The following is a 17,785-nucleotide window of genomic DNA, read 5'->3' as shown; positions in this document are numbered from 1 at the left end:
GGCCTGGACTAAGTGTCCTCAGTGACAAGGCCCTTGTCTTACTTCATGTCTGTGTGCATGTGTGAAAATGATGTGGCATAAATTCGATTTGTGTGGCTCAGTTTCTGGCACTTAGTAGGTATTCAGTAAAATTTGGTTTTCATAAAATTCCTCTAATGTTTCTCAGGCCTTGACAAATCTCCTTGTGGGGAAGGGATTGGTGGAGGTAGTGGGGGGTGAAGGTTAGGCAGACCCGGAGGCTAATATTTGTTCTCATCTAATTAGGTACTTTTGTGTTAATGTGGATTTTCCAAATATTCCCGAGTGTAAGTAGATATTAGCAAAAATGGGATTTTGGGGGATGACAGAGTGGGCTGTATTTGGGTATATCCAGAAGTTCTGGGTAATAGCTCACGCCAGACTTTGGGCAGAAACCACGCATCCCAGGCATCAGCGGGTCGGTCAGTCCTTGTTTCATGAAGACAAATATAACAGGCCGTTCAGAACAACCCAGAGTGAACACAGGTTGAGAGAGATTTGCTGGGTGTGTGGTTGTCAGTCTGAGATTTGATTTCCTCGACTGTAGAATGAGGATAATAATGACAACCAGCAGGCAGAAGTGAGGTGTGAGAGACACTAGGAAAGTCACTTTACTGTGAACCCCTGACACGGGGCAGGCTTGAGGAAGCATCAGAAGTGGTTGAAGCTGATGTTTCTGGCCAGGACTGTACTCAGTGATGCGTTTATTTCTGGAGTCGATAAGAAAAAAGAGGAGCAGATGGTGTGGCTCTTGCATCTGTCCAGGGGCTGACTTTCAGGGTTAACAGTCTTTGTGTTTCTGTGGACTAAAATGTTTTCTGAAAATGGGCGAGGCTGAGTAGCCCATGTGCTGCTGAAGAGACTCCTGAAAATGAGCTCAAGTAATGTTTATTGAGTGTTTACTATGTGCTGGACAGGTGAACAGGACACACAGTGGCTCCTCTCCTGGATGCCCCAGACATTCCTCACCTGAGCACAGGTCAGGGCTGTGGAGGAGACAGGGTGCCACCCAAACCTCAGAAGCATGTGTATGGGGCCCACAATGGGGATCAGGAAGTCAGCAAAGGGTACCCCGAGCAAGGTCATTTTAGGTGAGAGCTGGACAGTGAGGAGTTTGGGGGAGGAGGGGGAGGGCAGGAGCATTCAGTGGCTGGTGAGGAGGTCCTCGGCTGGGAAGACTTGGAAAACTGGAGGATCTCACTTGAGGCCAGTAAGGCAGCACCTGGGAGAACCACGGGATGAGGTCAGAGAAGATGTTGGAGGCCTGGGAGCCACAGAGGAGAGGTTAAGCAGGGAGGCCCCTTGAGGGGTGAGCCAGAGAGTTGACAAGAGACGATATGAGAGGATCATGACCTTGGCAGGCAACTGACCTGGAGGAGGTGAGGCTGGAGGTGGGGTGGGGAGACCCATGAGGAGACCACTGCTTGAGCCAGCTGAGAAATGAGGGTGGCTTGGAAGTCGGTGCTGGCTGTTGACGTGAGTTTGTGGAAAATCTTGAACTTTTTGGAAGCAGACTGGGTGGGAGAGTGGGGTATGAAGAATGCCTCTCAAGTTTCTGGCAGAGAAAACTGGGTGAACACAGGTGTCCTTTACTCAGTAAGGAAACTGCAGGTAAGGGAGGGGCAGGAGAGGATGAACCAGTCTCCCTGGTTTTTCTTTGGAGACCTGCCCATTCAGCATGGGCAGGGCCAGGGTCCTGGAGCTGGCCGTGGAAGCTCCTGAGGCCTGGGGTTAACCCCTGGGCTGCCAGGTTGTGGGGAGCTCCTGGGTCATCTGTTGGGGAAGGAGAGAAAACAGCCACACTGGGGGCTGTGTTCCGGTGCAGTTTACCAGCTGACATTGATCATCTCAGCAGCGAGCCCCTGGTGCACACAGACCAGGCAGGGGGCCAGCGAGTACTCTTGGCTGTGCCACACACATAGTACCCACTCCCGAGGTTAGGAACCACCCAGGAGTGCAGTACTTGTCCAAATTATGGTTATCGAGTCTGTGAGTCTATCTGTCCCCCTCAGGGTGGTTTCAGCTTACTTGTATCTACTCTCTTTTGTTGCTCTGATCATGCTGTTTCCTTCTTGATCACTGGGTGACTGTCCAGAGGACAGGGCAGAGTCTGCTGGGATTGCTTTTTCCAAGTTTCACTTTCAAATAGTGGAAGGAACCAGAGAAAGGTAGACTCAGCTGTCTGGGATCGTTTCGGCGGGGTCCCTATGGTCTGGTCTCTGCAGACACCCTTGTGCCGGACTCTGCTGCTTCTCCACTCTCCTGGGAGCCACCTGCCCCTCAGACGTGAGGAACTCAGATTTGGATCTGGAATTAGGGTTTGGGGCTCAGAGTGACCAACTTCAGGTGCAAATTTTGAGGGCAGATTTGGGGTCTGCTGGGATCCCTGAACCTTCTCCTGCTGCTGAGTTGAGAGACACTTCAGAAGCCCCAGCCTTTCAAAGCAGGTAGGTTGGTTTTGAAGACACCTGTGGGCCAAGAAGAGAAAGCAGGGAGCAGCTGGCTGTGAGGAGGATGGGCAGGAGGTGGGGCTGGGGGCAGGGGTGGGTGGCGCTGGATGACGGTGTGGTTCTAGGAAGACCCAGGACAACTGCGGTGAGGGGTGTACCTTCCTTCCTTCATTTTAATGTTGTATCTCTGGCACTTACTAGTAATAGGCCCCGTTCTAATTACATGTAGTGACTCTAGAAATATAAATTCATGTGATTCTCATGAAAACCTTGGCATCTAGATGCTGTTAACATGCACATTTTGTAGATGAGGAAACAGGCAGAGAAGGTTGAGAAACTTGGATACGGTCTTCACACAGACAGTGCCCCAGCTTTCGGGGACTCAGCAGCCAGCCCCAAGAATCTGTCCTTCCCAGGACCCTAAGCTGCCTCATCCCCCACCCTGAACACTGCGTCATTTCTCTGACCAGGACTCATTTATCTCCTTGGCTGCTGAGTTTCCACTGGGATCTTCTACCCCAATGCAGAAATCTTCTTCAAAGACAGTGAGGATGAGGATTAACCTGTCAGTGGGGATGGACTGGGCACCTGGGTGCAGGACCATGTCTTGGTCCCTCTCAGGACAGGGCTGGGTGGGATTGAAGTTCAGGTCAACTGAACAAGCAACAGAGGCAGCACAGGGTACCTGTGATGGACCCACAGTGTCCTTGAGGAGGACGCAGTTTGTCTCTGAGGCTTCTCAGTGATTCCTGGTCACTCTGGGGGCCACAGAAGGACAACAAGTGAGAGCTGGCCTGTCCTCCGTGGTGAGGGGCCTGAGTATGGGTCTCTGTCCCGGGGCCTCACCGGTGGTCGTGAATAATGAGGAGATGGAGGACGTTTCCACCACGGGGCCCCTGGTGCTGACAAAGGAAGCACCTGGTTTTCTGGGCAGAGTGGGTTGTACTGCAGGTGCCATTGGGGTGGGAAGGGAAGGACTGTGTTTTTCCCAAGCAAACCTAGTGGTTGTCTAGCCCCACAGAGGCTTGCTCCAGGGGTGGGAAGCTCCAGACCCAGGGCTTTCTGGGTGTCAGGGTTGTGGGAGGTCACGCCCTCACCAGCATAGTGATCCAGCAGGGGGCTCTGCTCCTGGGGGCGCTGTTGCTGGCCCTGAGCCCTGCCTCCCCTCTGGGGCCCCAGCGCTCCGGGCCGGCCCGGCCTCCTGCCCCGTCTCCCCAGCTGAGGACATGGAGGATCTCTCCAGCTGCTGTGCGCTCTGCCGCCTCACCTCCCTGCTCCTCCTCATCCAGCTGCCCACTGGGGGGTCAGCAGGTGAGTGTGCCCCACCCCTCGTCCTGTGTCCTCGTGGGTGAGTGGATCCCCGGGAGCTGGGCTGGTTCAACTCCAACAACCGTCAGGAGTTAGTTGCTATTTGAGGAGTCCCTCCTCTAGAAAAATCATGATGCTTTTCCCCAACCAGTAATTGTTATTAAATATTTAACAAGAGTCTCTAAACCATAAAATAAGGGTAAGGGACCTTGACGGTTGTTCAGTTATGAACGTATGATGTTTTAAAATGTCAACTGTCAAAAATATGACCATACTTTTCCACTTAACTTTTGTTTCCCAGCTTTATTGGTATTGAAGTTCTTATTCATCCATTACTTCATTTCATTCCATATATATTTATAAGGTGTCGACTACGTGTTAGGTGCTATACTTGAATAAAACAGAGAGAATCCCTGTCTTTTTAGAGCTTACACTCTAGCAGGAGGCCATGAATAATAAATGCAAGAAATAGCTATATTAGTCAGTTTGTTAAAAGAGATGAGAAGAGGACTTCCATGGTGGCGCAGTGGTTAAGAACGCGCCTGCCAATGCAGGGGACACGGATTTAATCCCTGGTCCGGGAAGATCCCACATGCCGCGGAGCAACTCGGCCTGTCCACCACAGCTACTGAGCCTGCGCTCTGGAGCCCGCGAGTCACAACTACTGAAGCCCCCGTGCCTAGAACCCGTGCTCCGCAACAAGAGAAGCCACCGCAATGAGAAGCCCGCGCACATCAGTGAAGGGTAGCCCCTGCTCGCCGCAACTAGAGAAAGCCTGTGCTCAGCAACAAAGACCCAACACAGCCAAAAATAAACCGAAAAAAAAAAAAAGAGTTGAGAAGAGGGGGGCAGTGAAGCCGTGTGCGGGGGTGGGGGGGAGTCAGGGGTGTGGAGGTGGGAAGCGGGCAGCAGCGTGTTCAGTGAGGTGGTCAGTGAAGACAAGGAGATGAGAGCAAAGACCTGGAGGAGGGTGTGAGCCTGTGAGGGGTCCCTTGGAAGGATGGTTTCTGCAGGAGAGAACAGCAAAGCTTCCCGTGTGCCTGGGATGTTCAAGGGACTGTGGAGGGAGTGTTGGCTGGAACAGTGTGAGCGAGAGGGAGAGATGCAGGAGTTGGGGTCAGAGAGGCCCTGGGGGTCATCCCCACAGGGCCTGTGGTCCACTGGGGGGATGAGAAGCCATGGCAAGGCTTTGAGCAGAGTAAGGACCTGGTTTCCAGGTTGAAGAGCTGCAGACATGGGACTGGGGAGAGGAAGACACAGGGAGGGCGTCTACTGTCATCCTCCAGGTGAGACACGATGGTGACTCAGACCAAGTCTGAGCAGCTCAGGAGTGAGAAGTCGTTCTTTGGAGATCCGGCGGGGCTGTGCTGCAGGAGGGTCATGTCGTGGCCCATCCACGAGGCCTCAGAAGGCCAATGGTTCTGAGAAGATATCGGTGGGGTGAATATGGGCTCCTGTGGGTGACGAGAGTAAAGGCAGGTGTTTAATGAAAATAACATTTGCGTCTAGTTTTCAGTGCACTTGTAGGTCAGCTGAGGAGAAAGTCATGAGCACAAATAATTAAGTTAGGGGTGTCAGTGGGGATGTTTCTGGGTGTGGCTGAGTGATCAAGGAGTTCTGTCCTAGGCCACAGGTGTTCTCTTTGGTCAGGGTTCAGTCCTGTCCAAGAGGGGCCAGGATAGAGCTATGGTTCTCAAGGTAAGGTCCCTGGAACAACATTATCAGCATCTCGGGGAATTCTTTTTTTTTGAGGTGCACGGGCCTCTCACTGTTGTGGCCTCTCCCGTTGCGGAGCACAGGCTCCGGACGCGCAGGCTCAGCGGCCATGGCTCACGGGCCCAGCCGCTCCGCAGCACGTGGGATCTTCCCGGACCAGGGCACGAACCCGTGTCCCCTGCATCGTCAGGCGGACTCTCAACCACTGCACCACCAGGGAAGCCCTCGGGGAATTCTTTAGAAATGCAGATCCTTGGGCCCACCCCAGACCTACTGACTCAGAAGCTCAGGGCGGGGGTGAGGGGGTAGCACTGTGTGTTTTACAAGCCCTCTTTTTTTTTTTTTTTTTTTTTTTCTTTTTGCTGTATGCGGGCCTCTCACTGTTGTGGCCTCTCCCGTTGCGGAGCACAGGCTCCGGATGCGCAGGCCCAGCGGCCATGGCTCACGGGCCCAGCCGCTCCGCGGCATATGGGATCCTCCCAGACCGGGGCACGAACCCGTATCCCCTGCATCGGCAGGCGGACTCTCAACCACTGCGCCACCAGGGAGGCCCTTACAAGCCCTCTTGCTGAGTTTGCTGCATGCTGAAGGTTGCCAACCACTGACTTAGAGTTCTCCATGAAAGAGTGTGAAAACAGCAGTAGAGATGGATGAAGGATTCTCTGTGACATCACTTCTGGGTCATAAAATTGTGATCAGAGTGTCTTGTGGAGATTCAGAATTATCACAGCTCAATCCCTCAGGCCATGATGGCTCATGTTATCCAACATCTGTCCCCAGCCTGCCCGGGCCTTCCCACCAGACTGTGTGTGTTTCCTGCCCTCACTCTGTGCCTCTCTTCCTTTCTCACTCTGTGCCTCTCTTCCTTTCTCACTCCCATGTCTGTGTCCACAGAGGGGTTCTTCGTGACTGGCCCCTCGGATCCCATTGTGGCAGTGCTGGGCAGAGACACCGTACTGCCTTGTCGTGTGTTGCCACCCACAAGTGCAGAAGACATGGAGCTGAGGTGGTTCCGCTCCAAGTTTTCAGAAGCTGTGTTCATCTATCAAAACCGAGTCGAGCAGAATGAGGGGCAGATGGCTCGTTACGTAGGGCGGACCTCGCTGGTGAGCGACTTCCTTGCCCAGGGGGAGGCTGCCGTACGCATCCAGAAGGTCCAGGTTTCAGACACTGGGCTGTACACCTGCTTCTTCAGAAAGGGAGACTTCTACGAAGAGGCGAGTTTGGAGCTGAAGGTGGCAGGTTGGTGACTTGAGTTATGTTTTTGACCTGGAATATTGGAGCTGGGAGGAACTTCAGGGACCATGTAAATCAGCCCCTCATTTTCCAGATGAACAGGAGGCTCATCCACTCATTCCATTATTCAGTACAAATATATCGAAAGCCTACTCTGTGCCACATCCTATTTTGGGCACCTGGGATACATCAGTGAACCAAACAATGTTCCCTGCTCTGTGGCGTTTATATTCTAGAGGCAATCCATAAATACTAGATAACTAGGTTATAGAGGATGTTAGGAAGTGGTAAGTATTTAGGATAAGAGGCCAGGAAAGAAGTGGAAGGGGACCAGGGGTGAGGAGGGCTTCAGTGTTGCATGGGGCCTCAGGTTGGGCTTTTTTGACAATTTGAGCAGAAGCTCAAAGGAAGAAGGAATTTAGCCATGTGGATATCCGTGGGACCAAGAGTTCCCAGCAGAGGAAACACCTGGCGTGAAACCCTGAGGTAGGAGTGCGGCTGGTGTGTTCTGAGCACACAGGCCAGCACTCGTGTTTGATAAGATGAGTGAATGGGAGGGGGGTAAGAGGTGACGATAATGGGACGAAGAGATGTTCCTGGCTGAGGGTGCACAGAGAAGGGGTTGGTTAATGCTCTCTGGGGCAATCAGGCGGAGTTCACAGGTAATACACACTGGAGCAGGCACTTGCATTCACCAGACCAGGCTCCAAAAAGCCCTTGATGCTGATGGGCTGGACCATGAGAAGGCAGGGGCCACAGAGAGCATGGTGATGGCAGTTACTAGCAGTTAATCAAAGGGTCCTTGGGGCTGGAGTGTGTGGTCCCTGAGGGACATAGGTAGTGGGAATTGGGGGGAAGAGGAGAGGAGTTTGTGGGGGGAAGGCAAATTCGAGATCATAGAAGAGTTTGCATGCTGTGCTATGGGATGTTGATGGATTGCTGAGGAAATTTTAAACAGAGCAGTGCCTGGAACGTTCCCCTTGTCAGCTGTGAGGAGGATGGATGAAAGGTGAGCCAGGCTGCAGGCATGGATGCAGTGATGAGGTCAAGAGGATGACCTCACATAGAGGCAATGGGATCACATAGAGTGATGGGGGGATCAGACATGAGTGAGGTTTAGAAAGCCGACCCAATTGAGTGAGTGGATTTGGGGACACAGTTTGGAGGGGAAGAGGGGACTGCAGAAGCTCCCAGGGTTTTGCCTTGGCTGTTTGTTGTTTAGTGGTAGGAATATTGAAAATTTTGTATGTCGACTGAAGAAACACACACAACCTAAGAGCTGTGAGCTGAGTTTGATTCAGGGTCTTACTGAGGGCTATATAATCTGGGAAACAGTCTCTCAGTAGCTCTGAGAAACTGCTCCAAAGAGGTAGGAGGAGAAGCCAGCTTATACAGGATTTTGGCTATGAAATGTGTGCAGACAAGCATACATATCGGTGAAAGTTTACTGCTAATCACGAGGATCAGACACCTCAGTTAATGATTTTAGTGCTTTTCTATGTATGTGAAGATGCAAGAACCTGGGTTCATTAAATTTTTTTTCCCTGAGATATCTCTAACTATCTAAGGGGCCTGTTTTTCCAAAGCACAGAGTGCCTTATCCTATTTTTTTGTCCTGAATTCCTTTTGGGGTGTACGGTCAGTGATTGGCTACAGTGCTAATGACTTGATCCTTGTAGAATTGTGTGGTGGGCAACATTCTTTGTTTTACACGTGTTATCTGTTGCCATGATAATGCTGTGTAACAAACAGCCACAAAAATCACAGTGGCATATAATAATAACCATTTATTTAACTCAGGCGTGAAGGGAGTACAGCGAATCTGGACTGTATTTGACTAATCTTACCTGGGAGTTTTTATACATCTTTGGTGATGTTGGGGAAATACAATTAAAAACAAAATATCCCAAACCAGAAATTGTCTTCACAAAGTTAGTAGAGAAAGAATACAGTTTTATTACTGAATGGGCATTAAACCAGAGTGGGATACACATCACAGGCAATCTACTAAGAGATCACAAAGACAGAGAGAAAGCTCCCCCTTTTATAAAGTCAAGCAGATACAACCCATTACATACATGTTTTCAAGGTAAACAGTAACTAATCCTCAGGTCAGAGGACTTGATAGCACCATCTATCACATAGTTCACCCTCAATTTTCCTGGTAATTGAGGTGACTATCTATGTTAGCTAATTGGCTTTATCCAGAGGAAAAACAAATTCTATGGCTTTATGACAGAAGGTGGTTTTACAGCTTGGAGTTCAGTGTCCACTGAAGTCTGGCTCCTACCCTTCCACAGGGAAGGCGAAAGTTGGGTGCTATCTCCCTTAACATTTATATTTCAAAGAGATGGCTCCCAGGTCCTAGAGAAAGGCATTCGTGGTTCCCAAAGCTGGCAAGAGGCCTATGTAGTTTTCAAAAAGGATTTATATACATTTCAAAGTCGAGGCGGTGACTTCCCTGGCGGTCCAGAGGTTAGGACTCCGCCCTTCAAATGGAGGGGCTGCGGGTTCGATCCTGGGTTGGTGAACGAGGATCCCACATGCCGCGTGGCGTGTAGCCAAAAAATTAAAAATCGAAAAAAAAAAAGGAAGTGGGGAGAAAATACCTACAATTACAGGTTTTCTAAAGCAAGTGTTCTAAGAAAAAGGATGGGAGGGGAATCTCTTCCTTTATTTTCAATGTGGAGAATGATGCCTCTTAATTTTAATTCTTATTTGTCCTTACAGTCAGCTGAGGAGGTCACCATGAGGACCTATGCTGGGTTTGTTCAACTGGGTATTGGTTGATCTAGGAAAGCTTCAGCTGGCAAGGCTGCACCAGACCAAACATGTCCTCCCTGTGGCAGAGGGTAGCCCAATGGCACGAGGATGTTACAACCTCTGCTTGAGTCACATGGCCTAGTCTCTCACTGGCTAGTTGAGTCACCTGACCCGGCCCAGAGGCAGAGTGTGAAGGCCTCAAAAAGTGTGTGGCCGAGGGCCAGCTGGATATAAAGACGGAGTGAAGATTTGGGAATCTTTTTACAATCAATCTATCACAGATGGGGCAAAATCATGTATTCAGTTCTGGAATTTTAAGTTTGAAGTGTATGTGAGGAATCCTGGTGGAAATAACCCATTGGATGTGGATGTACAGAAGGGGAGTTCAGGGGACAGGGTTGTCACCTGACCTAATTTTGGTGGTGATTTTCAAAGAGAGGCAGTGGGTGTGGAAGCCAATGCCCTGGGAGAGTGTGTGAGGTGAGGAGAGTCGAGGATAAGGATGGGACCTGGGACCACATTCCTCCTGTTTCCACTCGGCGTCAGCCCTTGCACCTGCATGACTGGGGAGAAGATCCTCAGCCCTCTGAGCCCCCGGAGGTCCCCACACCCCTTCCTTGTGTTCCCCGTGGCAGGGCGGCTGCCTTTCTCCCTGCAGGGAACAGCCTGCCCCAGAGCCCCAGAATGCAAGGCGAAGGGCTCCCACTGGAGTTGTGCACACATAGGCACTGCTGGGGTCCCCAGGACCCAGACGGCCCCCCTGGGCTCTACATCTTGCCTCCCGCAGGTGTGGGCTCTGCCCCTCAGGTGCGCATCACAGGGCCCGAGAAGGATGGCGTCCGTGTGGTGTGCACGGCCTCAGGGTGGTTCCCGAAGCCCCAGGTGCAGTGGAGAGGCCTCAGCGGAGAGAAGTTCCTGGCGTTCTCCGAGGCCCACACCCAGGACGCTGAAGGGCTGTTCAGCGTGGAAGTGGCTCTGGTGGTGAGAGACAGCTCTGCAGGGAACGTGACCTGCTCCGTCCTCAACACTGTCCTGGGCCAGGAGAAGGCCATGGCTATTTTCATCCCAGGTCAGCGCTGCTCCCTGCTTCCCGCAGGGCTGGGTGAGAGGCTGGGCGTTCCTGAGTGTGCTGGGCTTGGGTGTCCTGGGTGGTGGCCCTGAGGGGGCCTCTGGCCGGGCCGCAGAGCCCTTCTTCCCCCAGGCCTCTCCCTGGAAGCTGGCTTTCTCAGTGAGCCTGACTGTGCTGATGGCCCTGCTCCTTGGGGCTGGATATTACACCACGAGAGAACATTCCAGGAAGTTGCTGGTGATGCGAGAAAAGGAGAATCTGCGCGTGGTGAAGGAGCTGGACCGGTGGACAAAGCAACAGGTGCTGAAGGACACAGGTAAGGCAGGACAGTGGCCAGGGCTGGAGAGCATGGCAGCCGCTCTGAGATGGATGACCGACCACAGGGCCTGCCTGAGTCCAGGGCTCCAGGGAAATCCGGGCTCAGGGCAGGTGGCTGGGGAGACCCAGGGTGGATGGCTGGAGCCAGGGAGGCCCCGATGGGTCTGGGGTTGGAACCTTCTCCAGGTTACACACAGAGAGGTGGTATTTTGTGGACTCTTTTTCTTAGGGATGGGAGCTCATGCTTCTTCTGCACTCTCTTTCAGCGGCACTCCAGACAGAACTCGGTAAGTTCTGCTTTTCCCCCTGAGCTCTCTGCATCCCCATCAGAGGAGACATTCTGCTTCTTAGTTCACCTGCTTCCTGTGTGTTGCCTTTCAGACTGGAGGAAATCCGCTTACCTGGCTGGTGAGTGACTCTCCTGATGTCCTTGGGTTTCCTGTCCTCCTGTGACAAGGCGTCCCTCTCCTTGCTTTTGTCCAGACACAGCCGTGTGGACCCCCTCCCTGGGGCGGAAGTGGAGGCTGCTGGGAGGCAGAACCCAGCTGCAAGGGCTCTCCCAGATCCGGGCTGCTGATTCCCACCCAGTGCTTGGGAACCTGGGTGTGACGGTGACCCCAGGGTCCATCATGCACCCTGGGTCTTATTCCAGCCTTGACTGACCCACCATATTGATAGTTTTCTAGCCTTGAATGCCCCTGGTTTTCAGACAGTACCTGGAAGCAAAAGTCATGTGCTCTGAGATTGCATTAAAGGAGCTATCCAAATCAGCGGGGTGATTCAGTTTAGGAGTGTGACCTCCTGTCTCCACCCCAAAACAGCATCCAAAGAGGGTCTGTTCCCTCTAGTCTCTTTGGGTGATGATCAAAAAGTTATGGGGGCATAGCTGGGCTGACCATGTATGGGAATATGATGGGAAGGGCTGTCAATGCCCCAGAATAGTGATGTTTATCTCTAGAAATATTTCATCTGAGAAATATTAGCCACTTTTACCCCAGAACTCATCTCACATTCCTGTCCTTAAATAGTTCCCATTTCAAGTTATTTCCCAAATATACCTTTGCCAGAAAAAAACTGAATATGATGATGCTTTCTTAAAATTATAGAATAATTTATATTGTATTCCCTAAAATGTTTTCACACATAGTAGAAAACATTTTGATCCTTCGCGGCAAAAGTCAATGTAGGTAGAATAAGAATTTTTGAGGTTTTTGAGGCACAGAACAGCTAAGTGACTTGCCAAACATCACACAGCAGCAGCGGGACAGTGGTGTAAGTCAGCCTGTAATGCAGGGCTCCTGACCTGTGGTCCAGGGAAATTCCCACAACACCTGCTGTCTGCACATAGCAGGGGGTCACCTCGCCTCAGCCTCTCCACGACCGTAGTTAGTCTTACCTGCAGAGCAGAGGGGAGGCACAGGCCAGTGGATTCACAGCAAGCAGGCTTGTTCTGGCTGAGGTCTCACCAGCGTGTGTTCCCTTTCAGCCTGGAGGAAGGCCCAGCTGTATGCAGGTAAGTGGTTCTGAGTTCCTGTAGCGTCCCCTCCCCAACCTGGACTCTTCCCTCTTCTCCATCAGGGGACACATGAGGGTGCGGTTGATGTCCCTGGTCTCCTTGTCACTTTTGTAGCCTCCATCCAGAGACCGCAGGGACTCCTCCTTGGAACACAGATCTGCCTCCATTCCGGCCTGTCCTCTGCTGCAGGGCACTGTCAGGGTTAGCAACGCCCTCCCCAAACCCCTGGCCCAACTGGAACTGCTCACTGGTGCGGTGACCTTGGAGAGGTCAGGTGTGAGGAGGGACAGCAGCAGGGAACGACTGTGTGGATCAGGAATCGCTCATCTCTGGAAGATTTCAGACATCATGCTTGCCTGCTTAGGACTCAGGTCTTCCCAAGGGGGCCCTCGGTTCTTGATCCCTCTTGCTCCAAAATTCCTACCCCTTTTGGCTCTAGTTTTGGTTTTCCTGCTTCTTCCTGGTCCTCTGGGATATTGGTCTTCTCTCTTCTTCCTCATGCTCTGACTCCCTGTCCAAACTCAGTTTCTTCCTCCAAGCCTCCTTGGTTGCTAAGGAATTAGTTGCTCTAGGGCAGGTGTTCTGGATCTGGGGTCCAGAACTTCTGGGATGTTGATGGACTCCTGGGGTGAGGGTCTGTGAAAGATCTGAAATCATATGAAAAATCCTGTGTATATGTTTGTGTAATAGGAACAAAAATGTAACAACCATTATGTCTCCTTTTTGGAGAACTCTGTGTTCGCTGATAGGCTCATTCCTGGTTAGGTGTATTAGGGGCAATGTGTGAAGAAACATAGAGGAGTCACAATTGTTTCCCAGAGAAAGGGTGTGGAGCAAATCAAGGAAGACAAGACCAGAAGGAGGAAGAGAGGAGGAGATGAGGAGGAAGTAGTGTATCTGAGATTTGTCTTATAGAGATTGGGGTTACTTGTAGTGGTGGAAGAGAGACCACAAGGCACAACCATGGTGGTTTGAGTTGGGGAGCACACAGAGGGTGTGCAAGTTATTTGGGTGCATGAAGGGTAATCAACTCCTTGATACCGCTTTGAGAAATTTCAGTCAAGACACATTTATTTTTAAGCCATGTTGAGGTAACCCTCTAATTGAGTTTGCCTCTGATAATGAGACCATCTCAATCTTCCCGTAGTGGTCAGGGCAGGAGTGTGGTATGGGGCATCCTAGTGCAATGTAAGGTTGTCCCAAGGACCCTTTAGCTTTGGGGTGAGTTAAAGATCTATACCCTCAAAGCCTGTGTAACACGCCCTTTCCCTGCTTGGAATGTTTTTGTTTACAGTCAGGAATATAGATCGTGAGAGACAGAGAGGGGTAAACCAAGGGGTGAAGAAAGCATGAGGACTGAGGATCTCATCTTAGGGATTCTTACCGATTCTCCCTGGGGTTTATATGTTAAACATGAAGATCAGAGAGTCCTGTTTTACCATCTCCCCCTTACCTGCTAGATTAAAGAGCATGTGTTTTAATGTACATCTTGTACACCCTTCTATTTTGCAAGGACAAATCCCATTACACTAGAATCAACATTTTCATATTGACAGGTTCATAGTGTGAGGTGGACAAATGTTTGATCTCTTTTTATTCATAGAATTGGAAAAACAATTTGTAATTTCATGATTTGCTGTGGAAATTAAGTGAAGAATAGCATCACACTCGATACATTGTGGAGTCTCACAATTAAATGCCAACTCTCTTTTCTGCTCCTCCCCCTTCTTCTTGTTAATCTCTATCACTTGTGATACATAAATTTATAGCTGGGTGTCAACTAGTGTCTTGGTGAAGAACAAGTAAATTAAAGTTCATTTTTTTTCTCAAAGGGTCACATGGGTCAGGCCAGGTTTTGTGATCTTATTTCCATCAACCAAATCAACAGAGACGGAAGTGCCAATTTCTGCATGAACCTGTAATACGTGGGGATGGTGGTCACAAATTTGCACCCCAAATGTGCACGGAAATGTCCTTTACTTACTTCTACAAATGTTCTAATGTTGTTCCCGCGTCTTCACCCTGTTGGAGGCAACAGCTCTCCCAGTGCAGACATTTCAGGGTCCCATGACTCATATAGGCTCTGCTTTGGGTGGCGGCAAGCTTCCTTTCTTCTTCCCAAAAGGGAGTATGGAGGTTGGAAGAGATTGTGTGGCCTTGGGTCAGTGGAGAAAGGGGTCCCTCTGCTCTCCCTTAGTCATATCAGGCCATCACCCTGGAGGGACTAGCCTGACCTGGTCCTTAAGATCCTTGGTCTGGGGTCAGCTGAGGAGCGGCAGGTCCTGTCTAGCTAGTTAGGCGCTGTTGTTTCCCGCCTACCCTTGACCCCATCCCAAGGTTTTTAATACATCCATAAAGTTCCCTTTACCACAACGTATTTACACATTTTGGGGTGTAGAACATGGACATCTTTGGGGGCCTCTCACTGAGGTTCTCCTAGAAGCTTACAACCTCTCTGGGCAACTATAGGGGGAAGCAGATGACTAGATCCAGTATTTTGGGTTCTCCCTCGCATATAGGGATGTTTTTGCTTCACTAACCCTGTGAAAAGGGGGAAGAGAATTTATTAGTGTCTTTCCTCTTACTGAATGTGTGACTTTCTCACTTTGAACATCTGTCTCCCTTCCTTGGAACCTTTCCGTTGCCTCCTAACTGGGCAAGATTTCTCTGATGCTGTATTCCGAATTCGCTGCGCTAATGGTTTATAGTCATCCTTTGAGTTCAGTTAAGCCAAGTTGTATTCTCTCTACCGCTGGCTTAGAGATAACCTGCACATTCAGCTCAATTAATTCTTTTTTTTTTAAATTATGCCATATTTTACTTCATAAAAATAAAATGCTTCCCTCATCAAAACACCATAATACAACAACAAAATACAAAGAAAAATGGCAAAAAGGAAGAATACTTGCCCTGGATGTGATATACAAAGGCTTAAAATGCTAAATAGAGAAAGACCTAGTGTAAGTCAGTATAAAATTACCCCCCCACACACACTGGAACTGGCACAAACATGCAATTCATAAAAGAAGAAATTCCAAATCAATAAACACATGAACAAACATATATCTTCACTACCTATCAAAAGATGGGATGAAAAGGTAGTTTTATAACTGACGAAAGGAAATAATTAAGTACAACGTTCTAGAGGGAAACTTGACATTCCTTGTCATAAGCTCTGTTTTTTATTTTTTATTTTTATTGGGGTATAGTTGTTTTACAATGTATGTTAGTTTCTACTGTGGCTCAATTAACTCTTTTTTTTAAATTAATTAATTTATGTTTGGCTGTGTTGGTTCTTGGTCTCTGTGTGCAGGCTTTAGTTGCAGCGAGCAGGTGCTACTCTTCCTTTCGGTGTGCAGGCTTCTCACTGCAGTGCCTTCTCTTATTGCTGAGCACAGGCTCTAGGTGCGCGGGCTTTGTTAGTCGTGGCTCGCGGGCTCAGTATTTGTGACTCGCGGGTTCTAGAGCACAGGCTCAGTAGTTGTGGTGCACGGGCTTAGTTGCTCCGCGGCATATGGGATCTTCCTGGACCAGGGCTCAAACCTGTGTCCCCTGCATTGGCAGGTGGGTCCTTAACCACTGTGCCACGAGGGAAGCCCCTCAATTAATTCTTGATAATTACATGAAAGCCTTGGAAATTTTGATATCCCCAACTGTTTCTCCAGAAAACCTAGTTTTCAGGATGGATGAGTGGCTAGGGACTTCAGAAAGCTTTATTTTATAGTGAAATCTGGGCATTGACCTTTACGTTCAAATTGATATCAAGCCTCTCAATCCCTCAGTGTTAAGGTCTATGGCTTGGCCTTCAAGGGAGGCTGAAGCATGATGGTTCTGTGTGTGTGTGTGAGAGAGAGAGAGAGAGAAAAGAAATACATGCATCAGTTGAAAGTTTCCAAAACATTTTCCTTTATAACTCTCACATCAGTATGCTTCAGAAGACTAAGCACTGACCCTGATATGTACAGTCTCTGCGAACCCCTGATATGAAACGTGTGGTTCTCTTGTAGATTGGCGGAAGGAGAAGTTCCAGGCCTGTGAGTGACTTCGTGTTCTTTCTGGATGTTCCTACTGCTGGCCCCGTGGCCTCTCCTTCAGTTCTCAGTGGTGATGCAGATGCTGGCACCATCAATGGTGGTGGGGCGTTGTGGTGCTGATAGTCACATAGGTGGGGCTGGTGGGTGTGACTGATATTGGAGGCTAAATAGATATTTTTCAGTCTTTGAAGTCCAGGCTGGTCCTCAGGGCCCTGTGACATATGTAACTCTGAAATTAGTCTTGTGGATCCTTTTCCTGCTTGGAAGGCTGTGAACTTGAGTCACAAGTTTCTAATCTAGGGGGGCTTAGCCTTCTCCCCATGCAGCTGAGAGTCCAGGTTGGCGGGTGGTTGTGTGCTCTTATTATGGGGCAGGGGAGGGCCTTGCATGATAGGCAACTTTCTCTGCAGGGCCTGTCACTCTGGATCCAGGATCTGCCCATTCAAACCTTGTCTTCTCTCATGAAAACACGACTGTGGCCTTGAAGGACACCAATGTGAACGTAGAAGACACCTCGAGCGTATTGGGCTTTGAGAGCATCACATCAGGGTGCTGTTACTGGGAGGTGGAGATCAGGGTTGGAGACCGAAGCTCTGAGTGGGCTCTGGGGGTCTGTAGGGAAGGTGTGAACAGGAACGAATGGTATGTAGAATCCCCAGACAAGGGGTTCTGGGTTGTGGGGCAGTTTGAAAGTGGATATTGTGCCTGTACTGCACCTCAGACTCAGCTATCCCTCAGACAGGTTCTCCACAGGGTAGGGGTGTTCCTGGACCACAAGGAAGGGGATGTCTCCTTCTACAACATGACTGATGGCTCCCACATTTTCTCCTTCCCCCAGGCTTCCTTCTTTGGGACCATCTTTCCATACTTCATGATCAAGTCAGGAGATGTGTCCCTGACCGTCTGTTCCAAGGAGGGATGGTCTGAGGGGCACCGTGTGCCCCATAACAGTTTTTTTCTGGAGGAGCCTGTGAGCCTCCCAGGGGAGGGGTTCAGCTCAGGCTCTGGTGCTAATGCTCCGCCAGTGGCTGAGTCTCCATTACTCCCCTGCCAACCAGAGGCTGTGTCCCCATAGGGCCCGTCACTGTCCTGGACCCCTCGCTGTGGGTCTTCATGGAGCTGCAGACTCCATGTTACAGAGGCTGCTGCGGTGAGTCCTGGATGGCTGGGAGTCTTGCCCTGTTGCTGTGGAGGCTGACTCCTGGGTGTGTGGTTATAAGAATCATCAGCTCCTGCCTTGTGCTCAGGGAGCAGATTATAAAAGCTGACTCTGAACGCGTTTTGGGGTAGCCTGAATTTTACTATGGGAAGTTGTTTTTCTTTCGGTAATGAAAAATATTTCATGAGGTTTTTATAC

At 50.1% G+C, this 17,785-nt stretch overlaps 1 protein-coding gene across 1 annotated transcript; it reads left to right on the top strand.

Moving 5' to 3' along the window:
- Positions 1-3,694: 3,694 nt before the first annotated feature.
- LOC309813156 (butyrophilin subfamily 1 member A1-like) lies at positions 3,695-17,503 on the top strand (the record flags this gene model as incomplete). The annotated part of the gene is made up of 9 exons (XM_082637739.1): positions 3,695-3,779; positions 6,387-6,734; positions 10,279-10,560; positions 10,676-10,876; positions 11,145-11,165; positions 11,260-11,286; positions 12,365-12,391; positions 16,402-16,428; positions 16,839-17,503. 9 exons carry the CDS (start codon positions 3,695-3,697, stop codon positions 17,501-17,503), a joined length of 1,683 nt encoding a protein of 560 aa, XP_082493865.1.
- Between the last annotated feature and the right edge of the window lie 282 nt (positions 17,504-17,785).

This window comes from Mesoplodon mirus (assembly GCF_964341445.2).
Source record: "Mesoplodon mirus genome assembly, chromosome: 12".
NCBI classification, from domain to species: Eukaryota; Metazoa; Chordata; class Mammalia; order Artiodactyla; family Ziphiidae; genus Mesoplodon; species Mesoplodon mirus.
Note: the sequence above shows the minus strand (reverse complement) of the source record. Positions and strands in the feature narration are given on the sequence as shown.